This window comes from Pistacia vera, unplaced genomic scaffold (assembly GCF_008641045.1).
Source record: "Pistacia vera cultivar Batoury unplaced genomic scaffold, PisVer_v2 Contig255, whole genome shotgun sequence".
In the NCBI taxonomy this organism is placed as follows: domain Eukaryota; kingdom Viridiplantae; phylum Streptophyta; class Magnoliopsida; order Sapindales; family Anacardiaceae; genus Pistacia; species Pistacia vera.
Window position 1 is genome coordinate 506,753 of NW_022196063.1, and position 26,426 is coordinate 533,178.

Genomic DNA, 26,426 nt, shown 5'->3' on the forward strand with positions numbered 1-26,426 from the left:
AATTTATTAATATATACTGTAGATTTGTGTTAATAATTTAAATAAATAAATAAAATTATTCTAACCTCATTTTGTTTAGTACTAGTTGTATATTAAACGATGTAATAAATAATTTGTTTAAAATACATGAATGATGAAATAATGTTCATAAAATAATTATATGCACATAAATATTATGTTAAATTTATCATATGATATTAATGTAAAATAATAAATTGATGGATATAACTGTCATAACAACACAAATAAAATGCAAACTTTTTATCGAGATGGCATTAACGAGATATTAAGTGGATTGATTGAAAGATTGGGAAATACGAGAAGCAGAGCAGAGAAGATTGCGGGTTGCTGATGCTGCGTGAAGTGCTATGTTACGTTACGTCGCACCGGTCAACACGCTGGCCTAGTCTTTTCCCCACCACCACGTATACAGCAAAGTAACAGACAACCTCCACCTTGATTATCGTTCTTTTTTTGTTCATTACTTAAACACCCCTTATATTTATTTATTTTTATTATATATTTTTCCAATTAAATTATAATATGTAATTATGTAGAGCACGATAGGACACCATGATGATGATGGCATGGCATGCCAAAACCAGTTGATGACTAATAATGATTTACTTAGTGGATAGAATTGCATTATGTCCAATATTTAAGGAAACAGTATTGCAAAATAACAGAAAGCCGTAATGGCATAAAGAGTAATAAAAGAGCAAAGAGAACCTAATTTTATAAAGAAGAAATTTATAAACGGTACACGATTCCATAATCCATACTTTCTCCTATCCCTTCTGACAGTCGCAGCAATAAGCGACCGTCTTTCTCCATCAACTGTACTTTAAACCAACACTAAAACTTAATGATCCCAAATTTTCATTCGCCGTCTCTCTGCACGTCCATGGCTTCCAATTCCCGTTTCTTCTTCTTCCTAACCATTCTTTCACAATGCCTTTCACTTTCAGTCTCCGCCAAACAAACCTACATAGTCCACATGAAGCCTCAGGACAAGCCCCCCTCCTTCCCCACTCACCATGACTGGTATACATCTAGTCTTCAGTCTCTTTCTTCCACTCCGGATTCTCTTCTTTACACCTACACCGACGCCTACCACGGCTTTGCTGCCTCCCTCGATCCTGCTCAAGCCCAGGCTCTCCGCCAATCTGACTCCGTCCTCGGCGTTTATGAAGACACTCTTTACACTCTCCACACCACTCGCTCCCCTCAGTTTCTTGGTCTCAACACTGAGTTTGGGCTGTGGGAGGGTCATAGCAATCAGGATCTCGACCACGCCTCATATGATGTTATTATTGGCGTCCTTGATACTGGGGTTTGGCCTGAGTCTAAAAGTTTCGACGGTTCGGGGATGCCTCAAGTTCCAAGTAAATGGCGCGGTCAGTGTGAATCGGGCCCTGATTTTAGTCCTAAACTTTGCAACAAGAAGCTCATTGGTGCTCGTTTCTTTTCGAAAGGCTACCGCATGGCTTCCGGTGGTACCTACTTGGGAAAATCCAAAGAAACGGAGTCTCCTCGTGATATTGACGGTCATGGAACTCACACGGCCAGTACGGCTGCCGGCTCACAAGTTACCAATGCCAGTCTACTCGGTTACGCCAGCGGGAAAGCGCGTGGAATGGCCAGTCACGCGCGTGTGGCCACCTACAAGGTTTGCTGGAAAACTGGATGTTTTGGATCGGACATTTTGGCAGGTATGGATCGGGCCATACAAGATGGTGTGGATGTTCTATCGCTCTCTCTGGGTGGTGGATCTGCTCCTTATTATAGAGATACAATTGCTATAGGAGCATTTACCGCAATGGAGAAGGGTATTTTCGTCTCATGCTCTGCTGGAAACAGTGGACCCACTAAAGCCTCGCTTGCAAACGTAGCCCCGTGGATCATGACCGTTGGTGCCGGAACATTAGACCGTGATTTTCCTGCTTACGTGTTTCTGGGAGACAAAAGTAAGGCTACCGGTGTTTCTCTTTACAGCGGAAAGGGAATGGGAAATAAACCTGTTTCGTTGGTTTACAACGAAGGCTCAAACGGTTCAGCCAACTTGTGCTTGCCCGGTTCACTTCAACCGGAACTCGTACGTGGAAAAATAGTTATTTGTGACAGAGGAATAAACGCACGTGTAGAGAAAGGAGCCGTTGTACGCGACGCTGGTGGAGTTGGAATGATAATGGCAAACACGGCGGCAAGCGGTGAAGAATTGGTGGCTGACAGTCACTTGCTACCGGCTGTAGCGGTGGGTAGAAAGGTGGGTGACAAGATCAGGGAGTACGCCAAGTCAGCAAATCCAACGGCTCTGCTTACATTTGGTGGGACGGTGTTGAACGTGAGGCCTTCTCCAGTGGTGGCGGCGTTTAGTTCAAGAGGGCCGAATACGGTGACTCCGCAGATCTTGAAGCCGGATTTGATTGGGCCTGGAGTCAACATATTGGCTGCTTGGTCAGAAGCCAATGGGCCCACTGAGTTGGAGAAGGACACAAGGAGAACACAGTTCAATATAATGTCAGGTATGTCGTATTGCCCAACGGCTATCTTTTTGCACCCATCAATAAATTTTATATTATACGCCACTACGCATGGTAATTGTATGATTCATCGTTTTCATTTTGATATGTTTGTCCATTTGAAGAAGTATAATTAAAAATTAAGAAAATTGGAACATTTTAAAACACAATAAATGTTATTATGTGCATTCTCCTCTACTTTGATGAATGTAATAAATATAGAATATGGTGTCCATTAATGGAGGTCCTACTTTAACGCCGAACTCAAGGTCACTTCCAGCCCTTTATTCCCAATTTTATAATAGAGTTAGCTGTTAGGAATGTGATTAAAAGGACATCTTGTTTTTATGTTTAATGGCCAGATCATCAAGCACTTTGCGATATTATATTAAGATTTTCATTTTGTTTTGGACATTTAGGTACATCTATGTCTTGCCCACACATTAGTGGAGTAGCTGCATTGCTGAAAGCGGCCCACCCGGATTGGAGCCCAAGTGCCATCAAATCGGCTCTAATGACTACAGCCTATGTAGTGGACAATGCCAAATCTCCTCTCCATGATGCTTCAGATGGTGGATTCTCAAACCCATGGGCTTATGGCTCGGGCCACGTTGACCCACAAAAAGCCCTCTCTCCGGGCCTTGTTTATGATGTTTCAGCTTCAGAGTACATAGCATTCTTGTGCTCCTTGAACTACACCACTCAACATATCCAAACCATCATCAAACGCCCCGTCACCTGTTTGAAGAAATTCAACGACCCTGGTGACCTTAACTACCCATCATTCTCAGTGTTGTTTAGAAACAAGAGGGTGGTTCGATACACTTGAGAGTTGACGAACGTTGGGCCTGCAAGATCCTCGTACAATGTGACGGTAACCGGCCCTGCCACTGTAGGGATTACAGTTAGGCCCAAAACACTTTTATTTAGGACTGTAGGGGAGAAGAAGAGATACACAGTCACCTTTGTGGCAAAGAAAGGTGTTAGTCAGATGAGTAGTTCTGAATTTGGTTCAATTGTGTGGGGAAATGCTCAACATCAAGTTAGGAGCCCAGTTTCTTTTTCATGGACACAATTAGTGAGCTAATAAGTTTGGTGTGTTTTAACTTATTATTCAGGGTGCAACACCTTCAATATTTGCAAAAAAAAAGACCTGAGAAATGGCAATAGTGGAAATGGGAATGAGGTCGAGATGGTGCTTGTAAAATTAATGGAATGGAATGGAATGACTTGACCAGTTTCTAAAATATTGATTCAGAATTTGTAGTTTAAGTGGAACTCGATGGGTCTAGTAAATCATGAGATCCAAGTGAGCGATAAGCTATAGCTTTAATGAATTTTATTACTCGTTAGGTGCAGCACGTGAATGATTGTTTTTCATGTTACTTGTATGTATATAGAAAACAAAATGATTGATATATGGAAATTATTACTAATTGAACACTGAAAGAAATGACATAAGGCCTCTAGTAACTGTTGTGCAGAAAGGATAGTGTAGTGACAAGTAGAAACCATGAACCATTCAAATTTTGCCTGCCAATTCAATTATTTACAACAATTATTTAGCTGTAGGTCCAGGGATTTGAATTATGGATTAGGATGAGCTGCATTATCAATTTTCTTTTTCCAAATTCAGAAGCAGTGTGAGAGCCATTAGTCAACAAGGCTCAGTGTCTGTATTCCAAACAATAAGTCTAATTATATGGCCCATTTCCTCATCTAAATTTCTGTATTCACTCAAAGTGAGCAAAAAAATTTTGGACAGTAAAAGCATTGAAAACAAAAAAAAAGAAAACTCATAATGTAGTATATTATAAGCAGAATGGCATGGTGACAGTTGAAAGTACCTTATGATATGCTAGAAGAATAGACAACATGGATTACAAGTGCAGCAGATCTTTTTACAACTGCAACAAAGGTGTAACGTTGAACATTTTGGGAACTTAGGGCATGCGCATTTCCATTGGCAAAAAGAGCAATCTAGGCAACATGAGCAATCCGGTATACATGAGCAAGTTGAGCAACAGGACCAGTCCGGGCAACAAGAGGAGCACTTCGGGCGACATGAACAGTCTGGGCAACAAGAGGAGCACTTCGGGCGACATGAACAGTCTGGGCAACAAGAGGAGCACTTCGGGTGACATGAACAGTCTGGGCAACAAGAGGAGCACTTCGGGTAACATGCACGGTCTGGGCAACACAAGGAGCAGTTTGCGCGACATGAGCAGTCCGTGCAACAAGAGGAGCACTTTGGGCGGCATGAGCAGTCCGGGAAACAAGAGGAGCAGTCTGGGCAACAAGAGGAGCAGTTTGGACAACAAGAAGAGCAGTTTGGGCAACAAGAGGAGCAGCTTGGGCAACAAGAGCAATCCGGGCACGTAGGAAACCCACAGACACAACAGTCTCTGCTGCATGAGGTCTTTCTACAACAGCGTGATTTCGGACAAGAGCAACATAAACACTTAGGGAATGAACAACAAGCAAATGGATTACAGTTACAAGGATTACAGTCACAGCATCGCGGCAATTTTAGATGAATAGAGCACCCAGAATAACAGCAACAGCATATCCAAGAAATCCAAGAGAAGTTAAAACACGGCCTTCCACTGCACAAGAATGGAAACTCAGATTAACATTTAGAAGAATTAACAAGAAAAAGCGACCACAGATTGGATCTCATGAATAAAGCAATTCCTTTTCAATGCACTCCAATTTGATACAAAATCAAATGACATAAGGAAGATTAAATCGTACCAAAGCCACTTCCAGAAGTGCCATGACCTCCGATTCTTCCGGTTTCTGCTTGAAAGAGAGAACCATTAGAACTTTGATCTCCTAACGAAATATACAAAAGATACTGAAAATGATTTCATTCTTACAGAGGAATAAAAGGATCTGCATTTGCAACCGTAAAATCAGCAACCCTGAGAATATTCGGTTCAATCTATTACAAATTGGATTAAAATGGGACGGGTAGAATCTCCAAATGATAGAACATGAGCTAATATTCTTTTACAACAATATTTCTGTTGAATGAAAAAATAAATAAATCAATCAGATTGCTTTGAAATGCATTTGCAAAACTGAACATACTCTTTGCAGCATCTGGAAGCTGGATGAAGGCCTTCAACCGATTTTAATTCCTCCTGCTCAAAATAAAAATTTTTGCCACTTCATAAGATATATTTAAATGAATTCAGCTAACTATTGAGCTGCAACCTCTATAAGCAGGCTTTTCCCTATGAATGGGCAAGCTGAAAGCAGTAATCATTTTAGTACATGGGGCAAACATGAAACAGATTAGCTACTGGTACAGTCAATAATCCAGTATCAGGGTTTACAACTATAAGCATATTAAATTTCAAACCGTTGCCAAAAGTTCCATAAGTATGGAAAATCTCAGATTACTACCTAAACTAAAAATGTAGAAAGGAAATCAGTGAGTCCATGAAGTGGTTGAAATGAAACAAGATTATGCAAAATCATCAGGACAGTAGTTTTAACAGAGTCAATAATACTGCATGACACTGAACAGCGGTTTCATTGATTAGAAATAAAATTTGCCAAAAATAATAGTGATAGATAGTGTACAGTGCAAAACGATTCTGCTACCACCAAACAATGAAATCAATCAATTTGTTGCACAAAAAAGGAAGCTCTATAGTCTGACGGATGTCCAGCAAGAGTCCATTAGGTGAGAAGAGGACCTGAACTTGCTAACTGGGTGGACACAGTGGTCGTCCTAATGATCCATTTCCATTTTCATGATAAAAACAGCAAACAATTAAAATTCTGAGCGATGATAAGCCTATTGTCAGATACTCCTAGTTACGGAAAAAACTACCTACCATAAATGAACAATCTCTATCTTCAAAGAAAAGTTAAAAAAAAAAAAAAAAACCATAGAAATTATCAATCTGTTCAGCATAATGAACACATGCATCCGTCTTAGCTCTTCTTCTCCACTATATACTTAAATTTAATGTTCATAATAATCGGAGTTGTACCTACATCTCTGCAAATAGACTAGTGAAACAGTTCACAAAACCAACTAGTTAAAAAGAGTTAAAGGCAAAAAAAGAACAAAGCAAATATTGACACTAGCAAAACTTGGAAGTTTTTCATTTTCAATCTACAACTAGTGTTTATTCAATAATTATAACTTCGAAAATACTTCAACTTAAACCCCACCTCAAGAAAACCAATCTCTCTCTCCAGAACCTGAACCCTGGCCATTTCCCGGCGCTTCCCATACAAATCAGGATATTCCGGAGGGGATTTGGGACGCGGTGGTGGCAGCGAAGGCACTGAAGAAGCAGAGCCAGAATGAGCCGCCATTAACCGGAAACTTAAATTACCGGTAGGTGCCCGAGAAAAACGTTCTCTATTCACTCAGTCACGTACCAAAAAAAATTGCAAAAAAGAAGAAAAAAGCCATTTGAAAGAAAAGGAAAAAAAAAAAAAAAAAAACAAGTAGGAGCAGGAAAGCAAGGGACAAATAAGAAGGGCGGAAGTAATGTTAGGTGTGAATGAAAATAAGGAAAAGATTGAGTTGTGGGAATGGCAGAGGGCAGTAATTAGTGGGCCTGACAAGGATAATTACTGAGGCAGAAACAAAAGAAGAAAAGGGTCCTCCCGCTTCTGCAGAAACTGAAACAAAAACAGAGTAGTAGTAGGTAGTACTAGTGAGGAGTGATGAATGTAAATGTTAAACATTTATAGTGTATGGTTTAATATTAATATTGTAGGTAGAAAGATTAAATGAAGATTTAAGGGGTGATAATAAGGATAAAAAGAGAGTCATTATTGTATCACAGACTGTGCGTGGTGATGGTGGTGGTGAGATTAAGATAGTTACAAGATCTGATCTTTCTCGAGACACAACCTTTGTGCATGGTAATAATAATAATGGTAAAGACGGCTGTGAAAAAGCCTGCTGCAAGTTTGTGTACGAACCCATTTAGCAAAAATAAAAATAAAAATAAAACGTAGAGGTCGATTTGATTTGAGTGAAGAGTTTATTTATATAAGTAAGAAAGAAGAAGGCATATAGCACAAAACAGAGACTATGTCTATGTCTCTCTCTCTTTCTTTGTGTATTATTTGCTTTGTGTCTGCGTTGGTGGGTGGATGGCAGTCGCAGAGGAGGGGCAGAGGCAGAGGCAGAGCCGCAGAGGGCAGAGAAGCGAAAAGCACGATGAAGTACCTCAGATCGCACGTGACTTCTGTGTAGGAAAGAGAAAAAAAGATCTGTGCTTGTGTGTATCTCTGTGAGTTGGATTCTTCTAACCAAATAGAAATAGCCCTGACTTTGAGAAGAAAAGATTGCACCACAAAATGGGTAAATTTCTCATGAACCATCTTTCAAATCTAAAATCCTAAATCCTCTTTTGCTTATACTGTATCTGCTTTTGAATTTCAACCTGAGAGGGAAAAAACTAAGGGTAAATCTATTCACTATATTCTTCATTCTCAAGTTGTTGGGCACGTGTTTGTGGGCAAATATCAGATCTGCATCTACTTGAAGTTGAGTACGGATTGGAATCGGATTTAGATTATGCCTATCTTTTTTATTTTTATTAAAATATTGTTAACGTTGATGGATGTGATTTTGATGATGCTATCGTATATCAATAATGCTATGTAATATGTACATCTTTGTAAATATAAAATATAATATGATACCATGTGTAATATGGATATTACATATAATTTTAACAAAGGTGAATAAAAAGGTTAGTAAGTTCGTGAGTAAATATAGTATTATTTATCAGTATATTGTATGAGTGGGAAAATGACTGCAAGTCTCTCCCTATGAACTTTCTTAATTATTCTACTTTTTACGCTTAACTGATTTAAGCGAGAAATGTTAGCATTTATAATTTAATCTTATAAATTTTTTTTCTTACCATTTGGATGTAAATCTTATAAAATTTTTCTTATAGTCTAGACGTAACCGTTGATAATTAATTGGTTTGTAAATAGGTCTTGATCACTTATTATAAGTTTTAATTGTCTAATTGTGAATTGTGAAAAAAATTTATAAAATTGTATTGTAAAATAAATATTTTATCTTATGTAATTTCCCTCTTGTGTTTCTAAATTTTCCCAATGGGATCCTTCTTTTTGTTCTACGTGCATGCCTGGAGTTGAGTATAATCAAATATGATTACTTCGTGAAGTTGACATATTTATTAAGTTTAATGATCACCACCTACATTTACAAATTACTTAAAAAAAAGTCGTAATAATTTAACAAAATAAAACTCATGCTAGAGATAAACTAAAATTTCCAAAACCAAATAAACTTCCTCGTATGTATTAGTGGTCATAAAGTTGATAATTTTATTGTGAATCCATCTAATAATTAGAGGAGTTAAATACCATCAAGTAAGGGAAAATGGCATTGTTCATGATCTCAATTAGCGTTTGGATTGATCCACCATAACCACAAACCAAAAACAAAACACACTCATTTACTTTTTTTCCGTACGGGTCTCCACCAGCTGATTTTTTTTTTTTTTTTTCTATAAAAGTAATTGGTCAGGTTTTATGGTACGCGCCTCGAGTAACGTGAGCACGCTTCTCAATATTGTAATGGGTCCCACCGTCCCATAACTCTGTTTGAACAGGGTCCCACTTTGAGAAGACAAGTCATCGCAACTTCGATGTATTCCCGCTCTTTCCAAAGTAACAGCGGTTGAAATTTAATATTTAAAAACGATAATATAAGGAGGTTGAAATGACGTGTCAAATTAGTGGGTGGAGTAAGTTAGAGATTCAAGGTGATAGAAAGTTTAACGTGAGCCGGTGTGCGTGTTTTACCAGAGGCAATCATTGTCGGTTACTTCATTGTGATGATTATGTTACGTGTACAAAGTGGCACGTAAACAATCTGTAGTGACGTTGTTCGGTAATTTCGAAATTCATCACTTTCACCTCACTAATCTACTACTAAATTACTTTTCTTCCCTTGGTTTCATAAAATACACAATATCACTCTCAATCTTTTCAAAATCACTAGTTAACTCGGTTCATCACTTTCACCTCACTAATCTTTTTTTTTTATTTTAAGTTTAGACTGTAGACGTAAAAATCTACCTTTATGAAAAGGGAATTTGATCCCGTGAGGTTGAGGCCACTAGTGATCCGCTGCACCTGCACACGTAGAGAAGCAAACACGTGAAGTGAACGGGAAACACTAAGGTGGTATTTGCCGTAGACACTCCGACACTCAAGTCAACAAGGCTGAGAGAGGCTAGTATAGTGAGGGCTAGGGAGTAGAGAGGTTACCGAAAGTCTAGTCGAAGACTGTGACTACGGCTGTGATGTGAAGCTCTTAAATAGGAGCTTTGGGTGTGAAGGTGTAGTGTAATCTGTCCCTTATGAGAGGGCTGACCTCTGTTTATATAGTGACTGTCTGGTCTCCCAATCCTAGTGGGAGTAGGAGTCCTAATGTGACTCTGATGCAAACCCTAGAAGAATTAGGGTTATGGTAAGCTGTCTTACCAGTGTCCAGATAGAAAGGTGATTCTGATTAGGAGAATAACTTCGAGTAGGAAAGTGTTATGAATAGGAAGGTGACCTCGAATAGGAGATTGCTCAGGAATAGGAAAATATTCTGAGGGCCGTGGATCCTGGATTCGCCCATGGACCTAGGAAATGGGCCGGGATTGAGAGACTCGCACCCAGGTGGTTTGGGCCGGCTGCATCTTGTCCCAAGGACCTAATTCAGATCGGGATTAGGTCCATTTGGGACAAGAAACAGCTGGCCCAAACCACCTGGGTACGAGTCTCTCAATCCCAGCCCATTTTCTACGTCCATGGGCGAATCCAAGATCCATGGCCCTCAAAATATTCGGGATTGGGCTTGGCTTCTTCATTGTCAGGCCCGTTTTCCTATTTGGGCCAAAGACGATTTTTGGCCCTAACATAGACCATCTTCAAATGATTCTTTATATAATTTAAATTTTTTATTATAAAGAGTCTATCCATAAAAATAAAAATCTAATAGACTCTTTATCTTTAAAATATAAATTAAACAGTAAGTTTGAATCTTCACATCTTGAGAGTCAAATTTAACTTTCTATCTTAGTTTTAATTAATAAACTACAACTTTATATGAATTTTATTTATTATTTCTCTCTCCCATTAAGTCTCTTTCTTGAAAATAAAAAGTATCTTCATTAAATTTAAAGAGTTTATTGGATTTGAATAAAAATTGTGTTATTTATATTTAAAAATTAGCGAAGATACTTTTTATTCATAAGAAATATACTCTTTAAAATAAAGAACAACATTGGAAATGTTATTAAGAGTTGCTTAAGGATTTATATGAAAGAAAATTAAAAGGAACTTCAAATTTAAGGTTTTTTTTTTTTTTTTTAATTGTTCCCCCGAGAGATGATGAAGTCTAGAGTGATTTTCGAAAAGTATTTAAAATGTTCGTAATTAAAGGTTTTATTAGATATTTGTAGGGGTCTTTTTTATATATTGATAGGGGGCCTTTTTATTGCTTTAGTGGTTTTTTAATATTTTCTAAGGGATTCTTTTATAATTTTAGAAAAAATGATTAGGGCATTTGAGACTTAATTGACTGTGGTAGCCGAACAAAATTAATCCTAAATTTAGATCTCTTGTGATGTTTTTCCGGGTACTATCGAATTTTAGGTGATTAGAATTTAGAATGCGAATATCATTTCGTGTTTTTATTGTCAAAAAAAAAAGATAGGATCCTCGTTACTGCATCTACTACTAAGCATGGAAGCTGCTCTTTCACAGCCTTCCCTTCCCGTACAGTTTATAGCGACAAGTCATTCATGTCTCATCACATCCTGGGCCTGGGGCTGCCCTACCCTACCTGTTCTTAATCCTTTATTCATAGCAACCTCTTCAATTTTAAATCTGGAAACATCTTCCTTAAGATATTTAGCATTATTATTTACACCATCCAATCTAAACTAGTGTTGCCACGTAGAATTTTAAACATACAGAATCTTTTACGATAGGAAAACCAAAAGACATTGGAGTGACCCAAACGTTAGTTGTAGTCAAATTGAAGAAGCTACCAAGACAATACCATTGCTCCCCAGCTAAGTAAATTATATATATTCACTCATCAATAATGGCAGCTATTGTTTCTGAAAAATATTCTCTTTCTGGTCATCTAACCAGCCAAATTTTTCAAAAAGTCGAATACCCTTTTGAAAATCACCGCTGCATGACTAAGAAAAACTTCATATTGCTTTCTGCCTCCAACTTTATCCATGCATCTTCCATCTCCAGCTATCTAATATGCACGCTCACGCACTCATGTTATTGGTACACAAAAGGCGCGTGTATTGCCAATCATCATCTTCAACAAGTAATTAACCACTACTCTCCACATATTCTTCCACTTTCTATGTTTTAAATTTGCAATATATAGTCAAAGTCGGCCGAATCTTTTAACCCAAGAAACATAGAATAATAATTGAGCAAAGCCCTTTATATTTTTTTTCTTCACGTTGCTGAGTCCTGACATTGTTTCACTAGAGCCCCATATGCAGAACAAAAGAGGCTAGGGTTTGAAAGTAGTATAAAATAGACGTTCGTTGGATATATAAAGATGACTGCGAAGGCGAATATCATGCCAATCATTAGCAAGATATACTGCTCTTCTTCTCAGGTAATGCTTGTCGTGAGGAAGAGGCCTCATGTCGTTAATGGGGGAGGATTTGTGGTGACAAATTGCAGCCAAAAGGTTGTGTTCAAAATTGAAGGCTGTGGAGTTCTTGGTACTAAAGGAGAGCTCCTGGTTAGAGATGGTTATGGAGATCCTTTGGTTCTTATTCGCAGAAAGGTATTAATCTCATATCTTTCGTTTCAAATTAATCCATGCATTATGGACATGAAAACGTGCATTGTTATTTTCATTCAAAGTTCTGCACTTATTTTTAGAGTCAACATGGTTATGTTCACGTCATCAAACTATTAAAGAATTTATGGGACGTAAATGGATGCATCAGATTTCTGGTTTGCATGTATAAACCTCCCCTCTTTCGGGTCATGTATATGATCTATCTTATCTCCTTTAGAGAGAGCTATAAATATCTTGTTTTTTTGGCAAAATTCTGCTGATTAATTTGAATTACATGTTCATCCATGCAAATGTTTTTCGGGAAAAATGAAAGGAAATCTTGAAGAATGACTTGAAACAGACGAACTTGGAAAAAACCCACGTGATGAAATCAATCTAAAATGAAGAGAACAATTACTTCAAGTAACTGTCCTTAGTTCTTATATATGCTTCCAAGTATTTTCTTTTCTTTTAGATAAATGCATACTCAAAAAGTCAAATTAATTAAGCAAAGAGAAGCAGGTATATATGCTTGTACAGTCATACAGATAAGTGTAGATAAATAGGCACATGTTCTATCCTTATGACTGAAGCAACTTAACTATATATCTTTTTCAGGGAGGTCTGGTTCAAGCCCTGAGCATTCACAGGAAATGGAAGGGTTACGCTTATAACTATGAAGGATTTCATAAATCAGTTTTCAGCTTAAAGGAACCTAACTCATCATGCTTGGTCAGGAACAATGCAATAAGGATCTCCACTGAAACCACCGGAAGCAACAAAGCCTGGGACTTTGAGATCAAAGGTTATTTCCCGGACAGAGATTGTAGTATTGTTGACTCCATAGGGAACGTTATTGCTCAGGTAATTTAATTATATTCTAAAACTTATCTTATATACATTTATTATTGTTGTAAGTGATTGGAGGATTTCTTTATCAGTGAAGTCAATTAATTAAAATGATAGGAATCTTGAAATAATTATATGATCATTGATGCGATGCCAAGGTTTTTGCTTTATTCCCTTTAATTTTCTTTTTGGATGATTGATTTTGGTAATTACATTACATGACAGATTGGAGTGAAGAAAGAAATAGAGGAGTTGATGGCGAAAAAGGATCTGTATCACATAGAGGTGAAGCCCGGAATCGATCAAGCTTTTGTTGTTGGAATCATTGCTACCCTAGATCACATTTACGGTGAATCTACTCATTGCTAATCACATCAGAATATAATGAATAAGGAGATTAATCAGATTATGGTTTCTCCAGATAAAGATTCTCTCAGCAATTACAGCTACTAATTGTTTATTATCGATCCAGATGCTTAATTGCTTTTCGTTTGTTTAGTGACTATATAACCTTAGTGGTTTGTACTTGTACATGACTCATGCAAAAGCTGTTTTGTAAGAATTGGTTAATTATTGCTTGATGATTCTTCATTTTATTCAATATGCCAGACGCAAGAGTAAAATATACAAGTGATCAGCTTTTACTTTACTCTCTAAAGCTGCAAATGCATCTACTGAAATTAGAGTTGAGGTTTATCCTTTTGATAAACATATTCAGTTTCTTTTAATGAACTTGCTTTCTCAATTGCATGCCGATTGCTTCTTCTTTTTATCAAACCAATACAACTGTTTCTTGATGAAGCTTTCAGCAAGATCACTTGATAATTAGGAAGAAGGACCTTAAGTTTGAATTTAATAATATTATGTTAGATGATGATTTGATTATTATATAAAAGGCTATCTAATTCTTTACAATAATATTTAATTTTTTTATAAAAAAACTTCAGTACATATAATATTATTCTTTTATAAAAATGTTTTCTCTCCCAAATCCCAAAAAAATATTGAAAGTCTAAACTAAATTTGTTGGCTTCTATCTCTCTCAATAATTAATCTAGTTTGAAACCTTTAATTTCAGGATTCTCATATTGAAGAATTCTAGGTTGCTTTTACTCAAGATATGATGCATTTACATTGATTTTATATATTTAGACTACAAAATTTTTCTTTTATTTGTTCTTAATTTCTCCTTCCCATGCTAGAAGACGTTTGAACTCATAATTGTCATCTATTAACCTTTCTAACCATCATGTCTAAATATTATTGAGGTGCTAGTTTTTTTTTTTTTTTAATTAATTAATTATAATCATGATTAATGGTTTTAAGATGAAGTTACACTGAACATAACTCCTGGAGGGGTTGGTACGTCCCATTTGAGCCTTCCTTCAGGTTAATTACGAAGTTAAGTTGGAAACCCGGCACCATTATCAATAAGGAATAGTAATTCAAACTGGAGCAACCTGAGCCAATCCTTACCCTCGCTCGCTGAAGTACAATAATATTGATCAAAACCATGCCCAGTTTTTTGTTGGGGCCTCTGAATTAACCATAACCAGATAAATCTAAGCATCACCAGCCCTACTGTGATAGAATTGCACTACTAATGTGACCAGAAGTTGGCCTGAAACTGAATGGGCAATTAAAAATTAGCCCAGGTTACCATTTAGGCCTAATAAAATAGAGCAAAGCTAACTACTATTGGGGGCCGAAATTGATTCTAATTAAGAACTAGTACTATTAGGGAAGTGATTTTTAGATCCCATATTTTTTATCTTTACCCCTTGAAAAAAAAAATTACATATTTATAAATTTAAGGAAAAATTTATAAATATGTTCATTATTTTGCTCTAGACTTAAAATCTTTCAATATATTTTATTTATAAAGTTATCAACTCTAAAAATACTTTAAATTTATAAATATGTTCATTATTTTGCTCTAGATTTAAAATCTTTCAATATATTTTATTTATAAAGTTATCAACTCTAAAAATACTTCAAAAATTAACTTAAACACCTTGTTTGATTCAAGTTTTGTGTTTTAAGTCTTTAAGTAATTCCAATTCCAGCTTTGTTATGAAGCCTAAAAAGCTATGCAGAAACGGATTATTTTTTTTCAAGAATTTTTATTTGATTAATGAAATCAAATGTTCCTTGACATCATCGTATGAGATTATGCAAAAAATATGACGGAAGACACATATTAATTAAAAGAGTAATGCTATGTTCATAATCTAATCTCATAATTTTCTCTTACAACCCTAAACATGACAATTGAATTGGCATTATCACGTTAGCTCCACCATACCAAAGTCATAAAATGATTTTGATTAAACCTAAGAAACGGTCGTTCTCTACGAAGGGACAGTCGTTTCCTATGAAAGAATGGTTGTTCCTCGCGGAAGGAATGAGCGTTCCTTTCTAAGGTTGAAGGAACGTTGTAAGGTATGACAAATCCTTCCTTATGGAATAACCATACTAAGAAATTGTCGTTTCTTAAAGAGTTGTAAGGTATGACAAATCCTTCCTTATGGAATAACCATACTAAGGAATTGTCGTTTTTTAAAGAGGAACGACTATTTCTTCATAAGAAAATGATCACATTTTTATAAAAAACGACTATTTTTTATGAAGAAACAATTGTCCTCGTCTAATCAAAGTCATTAACTGTCTTGAATATGGTGAGAGTGTCATGTTAGAATTGTAAAACAAAGTAGTGAGATTGAATGGTAAGAAAACATTTTTCTAATTACAGTACCTCAACTCAACTGTTCAATCACTCTTAGAAATCAAACAACTCGACAATTACTTATAATTTGATAGCTTAAAACATTGTAGAGAATATGTGCTGGTGGAAATATTAGCCTGAAACCCAAACGCAAATCTACCCATATTTGGAATCAGCAGCTGTTCGTGTCATCTTTATCACTTGGTTTTATTTTCGTTTGCAATTGCAACTGAAAGTACCAAAACCAAAAAAAAGTTGCTCTTTCTCCCAATAATATCTATTGGAGGAATCCACAATTCATATATTTTACACAACAACAACGACCACCACCGCCTTTCTTGAATCTTAAAAAAAGGAAAAATAAAATTAGAATCATCACACAGAAGTCGTAATTCGTATAGATCTAACAATTACTATTGTGAATTGGTACAAATTTATAAAATAAAAAAATGTTCAAGCGCAGGCACAAGTGTTATCCACAACCACAACCTCCTCATCTCCACATCTAAACAAAAAGTATCCAACAGAAAGCCCCAAAACGATAGCCAAGAATACACCTCCATTAAATGACATGATCGCCAACATCAATAGATATCCCAGAGCCGAATTCACTCCGAACAACACTGCCAAGGAAACCCTGGCGGCGCTGAATCGACCAGGTTTAACAAGGAGAGGAGTAGCCGTGGTTCCAGGGACGGAAGGCGAGGCGGGATTTGCGGAGGAAAGGACCTTAAATCTGAGGCGTCGATCTTCCATGTATTGATAAAAGGAGGAAAATAGAAAGCAAGCGAGTAAAGTGAGGAGGTAACTGGGCCACGAATCGGTCTTCCAGGAGTCGAAGAGAAGGGTGACCTTAATGCCCCAGTAAAGAGTCATGTGCATCATTTTTGCAAAATTCGAGATTTGGGTGTGGCAGAGATTTGCTGATAAAAGAGAAAGAGAAAAGAAACTTCGTGTCTGTTTGGGACAAAACTGACACAACGCGACGTTCCTGATTATATGTCCTCAACTATAATTTCTCATCCTTTCGGGCCTTCAACTCTGTTTTAATTACCATTATGCCACTACATTCAAAGATGGGCTGTTTTTATTATTAAAATTTCTTTTTAAATGTATCAGAAAGTCAGAAAAGGATGAGGATGGGCAAGGGCAAGTGGGAGTTTCATAGCTATCTTTGCATGATTGGTGGTTTGACAGGGATTCTCAATATACTATTCAAGAAGTCTTTGAGTTTGAGTCTATTCTCAATTGTTAATAGAGGTAGTCACTAAAACTCTTATTCTGATCGATAATTTTATGATTCTAAGAGATTAATTGAGGTACGCGTACGCTAGCCAGACAACCCGATCATTAAAAAAACTAAAAAAAGTGGGAGTTTTAGATTCTTAAGGCAAAGCAACTAACACCAAAACTTTTTAAACAGCAATCGAGATGTCATTGTGACAATGTCTATATAGAAATTGTAAGTTAACTTAAAATCTTAACTGAAATATCACTTAATTCGGTGCTCAGATGACAAATTTGCATATTTCTGTGCTTAATTTTTCCTGCAATAGTTAAGGAGAATTGGAAAACCAAAAGGGAGATTTATAACATATGCCATCCAGTTGGCAATGCACACAAATTTGACTATGTAAGCAATTCTGTTATCTATGCTGAATAAGCGAGCAAACTCAACAGAGAAGGGAAAACTAATGTAGGACAAATTTCTTCTACATCAATATAAAATCTGAAATTAGGGATATTCTGCTGTAGTTTCACAAAACTGATGGCATTTACAAATTACCTCATCACATTAGGTCAATTCAATAAAAAGATCTAGGAGATTTGTGCTTCCTAATTGGGATGAATTAATAACAAGTGACTGAACTTCATCAAAAGCATCTAATCTAATACAATCAAAACAGATCTCTCACTGACACCACACCTGTAGATGTGCTCAACTTAAAGGCGAGAAAAATCATATAGATTGTTATAAGGCCTACTCCTAATAACTTGTTCAGGCGCATGTCATTCTTTAGTAAGACAATAAGTGACCAAATGAGATCTGCCACCAAAAATCCCATGGTATAAAACAAGCTACCGTCAATGGGAATTATATATGATGCAGGTCTCCGTGACCAAGCTCCAATCAGCATTGCTATTCCCAAACCAACAAGTGTGTTGAACATAGGTCCTGCATAGCATCCTGACATAGCAATCTGTACACTATCTCCACCATTCGTAGCCAGTGCAACATTTGACATTAAATCACCCATTGAGTTGCCCCATGCCAGCACAGTTAATCCAAGGATGGATGGGTTAATTCCAAAGATAATGCCCAAGCCCACCAGCAAAGCAACAAGTTCATTTGCAACAATATAGAACCATGTAATACTCATGAAAAATCCTCCGAAAACCCATGCAAATACAAATCTGCAAGGCGGCTGATCATAACTGGTGTATAGATACGCCAGAACACCAAGTATACAACCAAAGGCAGCACCAATAAAGTATGCAATATGCCCACTAAATGAACCCAAATTCTCTTGGATGTGGGTGTCCCACAAAAATGCCAAAAGAATGGGTGCCAATGAAGCACTAGCCACGGCATATCCCTTCGACCACCGCTCCTCCTCAATTATAGGAATAGACAACCGTCTTGGCAGCGTTAATGGCAACTCCAGCAATGAAATGATCATAGAACGGGATTCAGACAAGTCTTTCTCTGGTTGTCCATCATTCCAACCCCATAATGATTTTGGATTCTCTGAGCTAGATTTCAGAGCCTCATTAGAATAAATTGCCACTTGTGACCTCCACATCCAGTGTGGGAGCTTTCTTTGGAGATGTGGGACATCATTTTTGGTGTCAGACTCAAGCAGCAAGGCATGGACAGATTCAGAGTCATCTTCTTCGATTCCACAAGAGAATAAACTTTCTTTAACAGGAAGCAAGTGAGACGCATCATCCAAATTCAAACTCGAAGCATCTTTCTTCAGAATTTCATTAGCAGCAACTACAAATGCATAAACCAGATAGATAGAAACAAATAATATTGCACCCCCAACAGTCACCTCACCCACAATCAAAATAACACCAAGTGATATGAGAACAAATAGAAAGAAACAAATATCTCTTATGAAACATTTCCTATCAATCTGAACACGGCTCTTGGCCACAGATAAAGAAACTGTCCCTACAACAATACAAGTGATGAAAACAGCTCCACCCAACACACTATTGAGACCCATATCAGCAGCATCCTTACCCACAAAAGCAGCAATACTTGCAAACACATCAGGAGCTCCATTTCCAAATGGAAGCAAAGAAACTCCCGCAACAGTTGGTGGCAACTTCAATAAAGTCGAAAGCTTTTCCAAAGAACAACAAAAATAATCCGCAGCAGTATTTCCCAGTAAATAGAAAAGAGCAGCAAGCCAAACTGTCAAAACTAAATAACCCAAAACACTATATCTTTGGCAATCACAGTAAAAAAACCAAACGTAATTGAAGAAGCCACCAGAAGTGCACTCCGGATGAGCAATCAAATACTCACACCGAGTGTTAAAGCCTTCATGATCATGCAATCCAGGACATAATTTGGGACCATTTCGAGTCAATTTATCCGTAACAGAATCATAATCATCAATAGTAACATCAGTAGTAATTCTCCTATGAACCACCACACTTTTGATGGAATGATCGTGATTGTAGAACAAGAAAAGCAACACCAAAGCGCAGATTCCGTTAAAAACGGCACGATAGATAGAGTGTCTAGTGCCGTAAAGACCTTTGGGCACAATCATGATATCCAATTGGAAAATGTTGAAAATGAAAATAATAAAAGAATTGAAAGAATAGGAATGTGGGGCGAGTTTTGAAGTGGTGAGGTAAAAAGAGTGAGAAGAAGAGGGGAGGTTCGGCGTAGTTTCTTGAGAATAATGGTAGTTACAGTTTGAAAGGAGACAACTCACATCACAAAGAGAGTGGCTTGTGTAGTGGATCATCTTCGCGGTTACAACTTACAAAGAAGAAAAGAGGAGCTTATGCTTCATCATTCTTTCTAAATTAAAGAGTACTTCCTACTTTCTTGCGCTCTTTTGACGGCCTCCCCCTTTCCAATTGGAACTTCACTAACATCCTATGTCAATGTTTATTCTAATATCCTTATTTTATCCTGTTATGTAAAATAAATAAACCATTTAATTTTAAAAAACTCAATAAAAATAATTAAATATAAACTAGTTTTGATGACAAATTAATGTGATGTAAATTAAAAAAAGTCATATTACTTTAGCAAATTTTTATCCCATTAACAACCTTTAATTAAGGAGATAACATAGTCTTACATTTGCATGGTAGTGAATAAATGGTTGGGACTAGGGGAAAATTCTTCTTTGGTCTCTTGAGGTTTGGCTTTAAAATATTTTTTTAGTAATACTGTCTTCCTTAATCCTTATCATTGTAACTGATCATACAGGGATGTAATAATATCATGATTGTGCCTTTATAAAATCTAGGATCAATTTATAAAAGGGAAATGATTTTTAGTCCCATCAATTTGATCATTTCAATGAGGTTAAAAGCCCAAAAGCATAATTTTATTTTTATTTTTATTTAAATAAAAATTAATTTTATATTCTAAATTCATCTTATATTATTCATTTTTTATGGATTTATTTTAATTATGCTCTCCCATTTTAAATAAATAGGTTGTATTAAATATATTTACTATCTATGGAAGGAAATAACCTATTTTAGTTCATTGAAAGATGGAAAATTATTCATAATAAAAATTTTCTCTAATTATTCATGAAAAGAGGATAAATTTTTTTATTGTATCTATAATTGTAAAAAGATTTTTCTTTTTAAAGTAATCAAATAAGTAAATGACAAAAATAGTAAATATTTTTATACAAAAATGAGAAATTTGCTAACTACACCCACTCTTTAACCAAATACCATTTATTATTATATTTTATTACCAATTTACCCTATAAACGAGGGAAATTGATCAAATAAATGGGGTTCAAAATCACTACCCTTTTAAAAATGCAAGCCCTATCTCGGGAAAAAGTTTCAATACCCTAGCTTAGGAAAAAGCTCAAGTTTTAATACCCAATTCGTGTTTGATGGTATTTTTTAAATTTTACTAGATTTATGGGGTTCGGATAATTTATCAGGAGATTCTTTTTGTTCTACTTTATGAAAGGTAGTTGAATGTTGTTTCTAGAGGAATTTATAAAATTTTACTTCGTAGAAAGTGGTTGCATGTAGTTTCTTAAGGGCTGTTATTTTTCTAATGATTATTTGTAATTTATCAAAATTTCATAAAATATACCAAGTTGAGCTGGGACTGTCAAAGGCTCAAAGCCTAGGCAGGGATATATATATATTTTTTTTATATTTAAGGATTGGATATTTGGATGTACTTTTATAGGGGTTAAGTGGTAATTTTGCTTCATCAGGGCCAGGCCCGGAGCCGAAGTCCGGATGGTAGTGGTAATAGATCAATTGTTTAAAAGACATAAGTCATTTTCATATAATATTATATCTATATACCCATACTTAGCATCTAGGTGATAGTTTTTGAAATATCTGTGGGTGAGTTTAAAATTGCCCCTAAAAAAGTTCGTCTCTCAAGATACTTGGGCCAGAGGAAGATTCGACGAAGTATGAAAATGTCAATTTCACAGAGACAAGGGGGGCTATTGGAAGAGAAAGGGCAACTGACCACTGTCAGTGTTTGTGATTTGTGGAGGAGGAAAGGACTCCTGCAACATATAATTATCGGACAAATATTTTCATATTTTGTTTGGAATTAATTTTGGATATTAAAAAAGATGCATAATAGAAATTTGGTGTGAGAATATGCCTCCCCTAGGAGTTTAAATGCATAAAAAAACTTAAAAAAGAAAAGCTAAGTTTGATATTTGATACTGGTGTCTAAAGGGCGTTAAGTGGGATATTGTCAGAGAAAGTCTGTCTCCAATTGAAAAGACTCTGTAGAGGCCTCAACACCTGATCAGCTTGTATTCTAACTTTGATACCTTCACCCAGTTATCTTCCACTTGTATATAACATATTGTCATATGGCTTGAAGATTAGATATGAAATGCATTTGTTAATAACATTTTGTGCTTCTATCTTCGTAGGGTTACTGAAATAATAATAACTGAGGAGGTGAAGTGAAACCCTCATCCTACGTCTAAGAATTGACCCATTTTCAAACTTGAAAAAAGCCAAAAAGTAACGGAGTTTCTATGGAAACAAACAAGACAACCGATCGACAGCTTGACCTTAAGCAATAGATTTTTCTTTTCTTTATGCCTTGTTTGGTGGTGGATATTTCGTTTTCCACTTGGTTTAGCCGTTTATGGTTCTTCAAAATCTTCTCAAATTAAAATTTTATTTATTTAGTTTTTTCATTTGATGACCACTTCCCACAAAAATGGGTACCGGTGAAGGAGACGTTACATCATATCAATTTGTCAAGAATAAGAAAGTTGTATATAATTAATTACGCCTTTATCTACGAGATTCACGTGTAATCTAACGAAACTATCTGGAAGAGAAATTGTACACGAGGAGAGGCAGGTGGGACAGCGCGTGGTTACAACGTAGAGAATGAAAAACACATGACACAGAAACCTGACAAACAAAATAATCCCAACTTTTTTTCAGAATGAGATGAGATATTTTCCAAGTGTTCCAGACAACATATCCAGAAACTTCTCCCTAAACGCCACAATTTCACACTACTCAGCTCTTTGTCTTTCTTGTTATATTTGCACATGGCCTCTCTTTCTTTGTCACAGAATATATACGTAATTGAATTGCTTACTTCTATCACCAAGACGGACTCTTTTTCATTCCCTCTTTTATCTTTCTCTAAATTTCTTCTACTCTTTACTCAATTTCCTTATCACTTGCTACCTTCCAAACAACTCATATGAAACAGCTGGCCAGGCTGAAAATTCTCAGAAAGATAGTTGAAAAGACACGATTTTCATATGCATCATTCGTTGTTAGATTCCTTTTATCGATCATTCTTTCCATAAATGCAGCCAAAAGAATTAATTACTTAAGGCAAGTGGGTTGGACCATTAATGAAAATTACAAGCACAACATTTTCATCCCTAATGTCAATATTATCAACACAAATTTGCAGAATTCTGCACCATTGTAATCTAACAAGTAAAAGATATAAGAAAATTTTTGACGAGTCCATTGAATAAATTATTTACATTATAAAGACACATAAAACTAAATTATCATCAGTTTCAGCATGAAGTCTCAAGTTTCTAATAGCTATACATACTCTAAATTAAATAGCAAAAGGAAGTTACTCTGTTTTCTTATGTCATATTTACCGTTGAACTTGAAGCAACCATTCAACGAGACAGAGCCGAAAAGCAACTCTCTGATCGAACCAGTGGAGAACCCTTAACCCTTTCAATATCCGGCAAAATACTGCTCGAGTTAGAGCGAAGAGAACGAGGGGAATCCAAACTTCTTCTGAGGATTCTTCCCAAAACAGAGATGGGGTGCTCGGTTTCAGTCGGACGAGAGGATGATCTAAACTCCTTGCAGAAACTGATGTGGCGGTCCAGCGCTTCTTCGATGGAGATGAGCCTATCTGATCTGAGCACCTCGTCCTTCACGGCCTCGGCGCAGAGGCCGCATAACCAGCGGCCTTTGTAGCGCTCACGCACGCGCGAAATGTAAGCAGGCGTGCAGTCCTCTGTGAAGCCACAGGAGTCACATTTGATTGACTCGACTTCGAGTGGCGGGACTTGGAGGGTGTGCTTGGTTGCTGGTGACTGTGTATCTGAACCTGAAATTGCCATTGTTTGGAAGAGAGCATTGATGAATGACGATTGAAGCCTCTGTTTTCTCTGCCTTTCTTATTGTATTTATTATTTATTTTTTGTTGTGTGGTATGTGACTAAAACTTTTGTTGTATTAGATTTTATGAGAAGAAGAAGATTGAAGACCAGAGATTTATATTATATGGGGGGAGTGGTGACTAAAAAATGTTTCCATGTTAGCGGTTATGTATTATTTATTTGAGAATTTAATATTATATTTTACTTAAATATCAGATATTTAAATTATGAGGCTTTCAAATTATTTCACGACTCAAAATTCACAGAGTATAATAACATTTTCATTAACGAAGTTTGGATTAAGTGGGTTGCCTCCAGAGGTTTTTGAGAGTGACGAATATATTCAAAGCTAAAATATAATTAATCCTTCTAATTATACATAATTTTTGCTATGGTATTCTCAGAATAAAATACTATTTTAACTATTGGGTGTGTTTGTGATTTTTAAAAACTTAAAGAGAATTAACACTCAGTGTTACAAAACGGGACGTGGCAGTGGGAACATGGGGGCAGTGTGAAACAGATGGTGAGGATAATGGAGGAAGTTTTGCTTAATAGTTAAGGTAGGTGAAGAGCCAATGAATGGTGATGAAGTTGTGGGGTTAAAAAACCTAGTATGATTGCATATTGCCAGAAAGGACAAGTTAGCTAGCAAACTCATCTACTCAACCAATTAATCAAATATTAATTATTATTGCATTCATTAATAATCACATACAACTAATTGGACTCAAACTAGAAAATCCCTTCCATTCGTGCAACCTACATAACACTTTTTTATTTCAGTAATGTTACAGACACTGAATTTATGTATCGAAATTTTGTATCGAATAACATGGCATCCACTAAGACGCGATCATGTTGGACAAAAAATATTAATTCCGTGAATGGACGACCGTTCATCTTACACGGACGACCGTCCATACGTTATGGACGACCGTTCATCACGAATGGATGATCGTCTATGATAATATCAATGGACTTCCGTCCATATAATATGGACGTGTGTCCATTTACTATGAACGGGCATCCATCTTATATGGACTGACGTCTAGGGATGGATTCAGCCCCTTTGAGGGTAAGCCTGTGCCTACTCTCATATTTGAAAAAAAAATTATTAATATACAGGCCATAAAAAATTGTTAATTAACATATATATCCAGACGCACCTTCAAATTTTTAAAAAATAAGAATTATTATACATACTGTATATCTAGGTCTACAAAAAAACTTGTTATATATATATTTATGTATATTCCAAGCCCACATCATATTAAAAGTTTAAAATTCTCTCCAGTGTTTTCCTACACAGTTTTACTTGTTTTTTTATGATTTTATCCACAAATTCTTTACTCTTTCTTTCTCTTTCTCATGTTATTCTCTCTTAAAATTTTTGAAGACTGAAATTGTTAAATTTTCACTACTCAAAGTGTCATAATTAGCTCCGTTTTCTGTTTTATAGATTTTAGGTATGTGTATTGTTCATTTCAATTTAATTTATTTAAGGATTGAATCATTTTTTTTTTCTTTTTAAGGTTTTTTATTCTAATTTGAGAGAAAAAGATATTAATCTTGTGCGTTTATTTTGTATTTTCTGTTTAAGAATAAACCTGGTTTTTCAAATTAAAACCTTAACTATATTTTAAAGGACGTTATTCTTCATCCTTCACCCACCACTTTCCTATATTTTAAACGTCACCGTTCAGTTATTCAAAATTATTAAAGAAATTTGAGTTACTATCTATGTTTATACTAAAAAAATTTCCTCTCTTTTATTAATTCATATTAAAAGTCAACGTAACGTTGACTTGATTTAAGTTTTGGTTGACTGTAGCTTAATTAGGCTAGGTTTGACCAACACTATGAAAATTTATATTATTATATTTGAAAGCCAAAAATAAAAATATTAAAAGAAGGTTTTGTTCAAGGTTTACTTAATACTTTTACTCAAAATTTTGTTTCTCATAGATTTATTCAAGTAAGAAAATATTGTGTTAATGTATATTCTTTTTTCTCAGGTTCTTAATATTATATTATTTTTTTATTAAGATTTGGTGATTTTTTAAAGTTTTCACTAATTATTTGGCAAATAATGGCCGAGCCGCGGAGGCCCTCTCTCGACAAAAATCCTGGATCCGCCACTGCTGGCGTCCATATACAATGGACGGCTATCCGTGTAAGATGGACGGTCGTCCATGAGTAAATTTTAGTTTAATAAAAAAAATTCTATAAAATTTTCAATTAGAATGTTTAAAAATTTAGGCCTCCCAAAACAGGTTTCATTTCTCTCTTACTTTGCATTTTGTTTATAAATGAAAAAAAAAATTAATTAAAAAAAAATTATTTGAGAATGGACGCCAGTCCACTCATTTGGACGGCCGTCCATTGTATATGGATGGCCATCCTCATTTGATGGATTGGCGTCCATACTTAAAATCAAAGTTTTTTTTTTCTTTTATTTTATTTAAAAATTTTATGCTTTAAGAATGAATATTTCATCTAAAATTATATAGACGACCGTCCATAGTAAGGGGACTCCCGTCCATAATATATGGACGGGAGTCCATTGATATTTTTTGGACTCTCGTCCATTCGTGATGAACGGTTGTCTATAAGATATG

General features: G+C 35.9%; 6 protein-coding genes across 6 annotated transcripts; 2 read left to right on the forward strand and 4 right to left on the reverse strand.

Annotated features, from left to right (window-relative positions):
• The first annotated feature begins 927 nt into the window (after positions 1 to 927).
• Positions 928 to 3,769, forward strand: LOC116132532 (subtilisin-like protease SBT1.8). The gene is made up of 2 exons (XM_031418191.1): positions 928 to 2,525; positions 2,942 to 3,769. The coding sequence occupies exons 1-2, from the start codon at positions 998 to 1,000 to the stop codon at positions 3,349 to 3,351; spliced, it is 1,938 nt and encodes a 645-aa protein (XP_031274051.1). The 5' UTR covers positions 928 to 997; the 3' UTR covers positions 3,352 to 3,769.
• Positions 3,770 to 4,370: 601 nt separating this feature from the next.
• LOC116132579 (guanine nucleotide-binding protein subunit gamma 3-like) lies at positions 4,371 to 8,052 on the reverse strand. Its single transcript, XM_031418240.1, has 6 exons — positions 6,714 to 8,052; positions 5,616 to 5,668; positions 5,402 to 5,446; positions 5,277 to 5,321; positions 4,512 to 5,128; positions 4,371 to 4,429 (listed from the first exon to the last, which is right to left on the reverse strand). The coding sequence occupies exons 1-6, from the start codon at positions 6,858 to 6,860 to the stop codon at positions 4,371 to 4,373; spliced, it is 966 nt and encodes a 321-aa protein (XP_031274100.1). The 5' UTR covers positions 6,861 to 8,052.
• A 3,632-nt stretch (positions 8,053 to 11,684) lies between these two features.
• Positions 11,685 to 13,624, forward strand: LOC116132562 (protein LURP-one-related 6). The gene is made up of 3 exons (XM_031418228.1): positions 11,685 to 12,363; positions 12,979 to 13,224; positions 13,435 to 13,624. The coding sequence occupies exons 1-3, from the start codon at positions 12,130 to 12,132 to the stop codon at positions 13,576 to 13,578; spliced, it is 624 nt and encodes a 207-aa protein (XP_031274088.1). The 5' UTR covers positions 11,685 to 12,129; the 3' UTR covers positions 13,579 to 13,624.
• A 2,473-nt stretch (positions 13,625 to 16,097) lies between these two features.
• LOC116132555 (copper transporter 5-like) lies at positions 16,098 to 16,919 on the reverse strand. The gene has a single exon (XM_031418220.1). It carries the CDS (start codon positions 16,817 to 16,819, stop codon positions 16,388 to 16,390), a length of 432 nt encoding a protein of 143 aa, XP_031274080.1. The 5' UTR covers positions 16,820 to 16,919; the 3' UTR covers positions 16,098 to 16,387.
• A 750-nt stretch (positions 16,920 to 17,669) lies between these two features.
• On the reverse strand, positions 17,670 to 19,798 carry LOC116132556 (cation/calcium exchanger 4-like). The gene has a single exon (XM_031418221.1). The coding sequence runs from the start codon at positions 19,720 to 19,722 to the stop codon at positions 17,833 to 17,835; it is 1,890 nt and encodes a 629-aa protein (XP_031274081.1). The 5' UTR covers positions 19,723 to 19,798; the 3' UTR covers positions 17,670 to 17,832.
• Positions 19,799 to 23,036: 3,238 nt separating this feature from the next.
• On the reverse strand, positions 23,037 to 23,921 carry LOC116132557. Its single transcript, XM_031418222.1, has one exon. The coding sequence runs from the start codon at positions 23,764 to 23,766 to the stop codon at positions 23,311 to 23,313; it is 456 nt and encodes a 151-aa protein (XP_031274082.1). The 5' UTR covers positions 23,767 to 23,921; the 3' UTR covers positions 23,037 to 23,310.
• Positions 23,922 to 26,426: the final 2,505 nt, after the last annotated feature.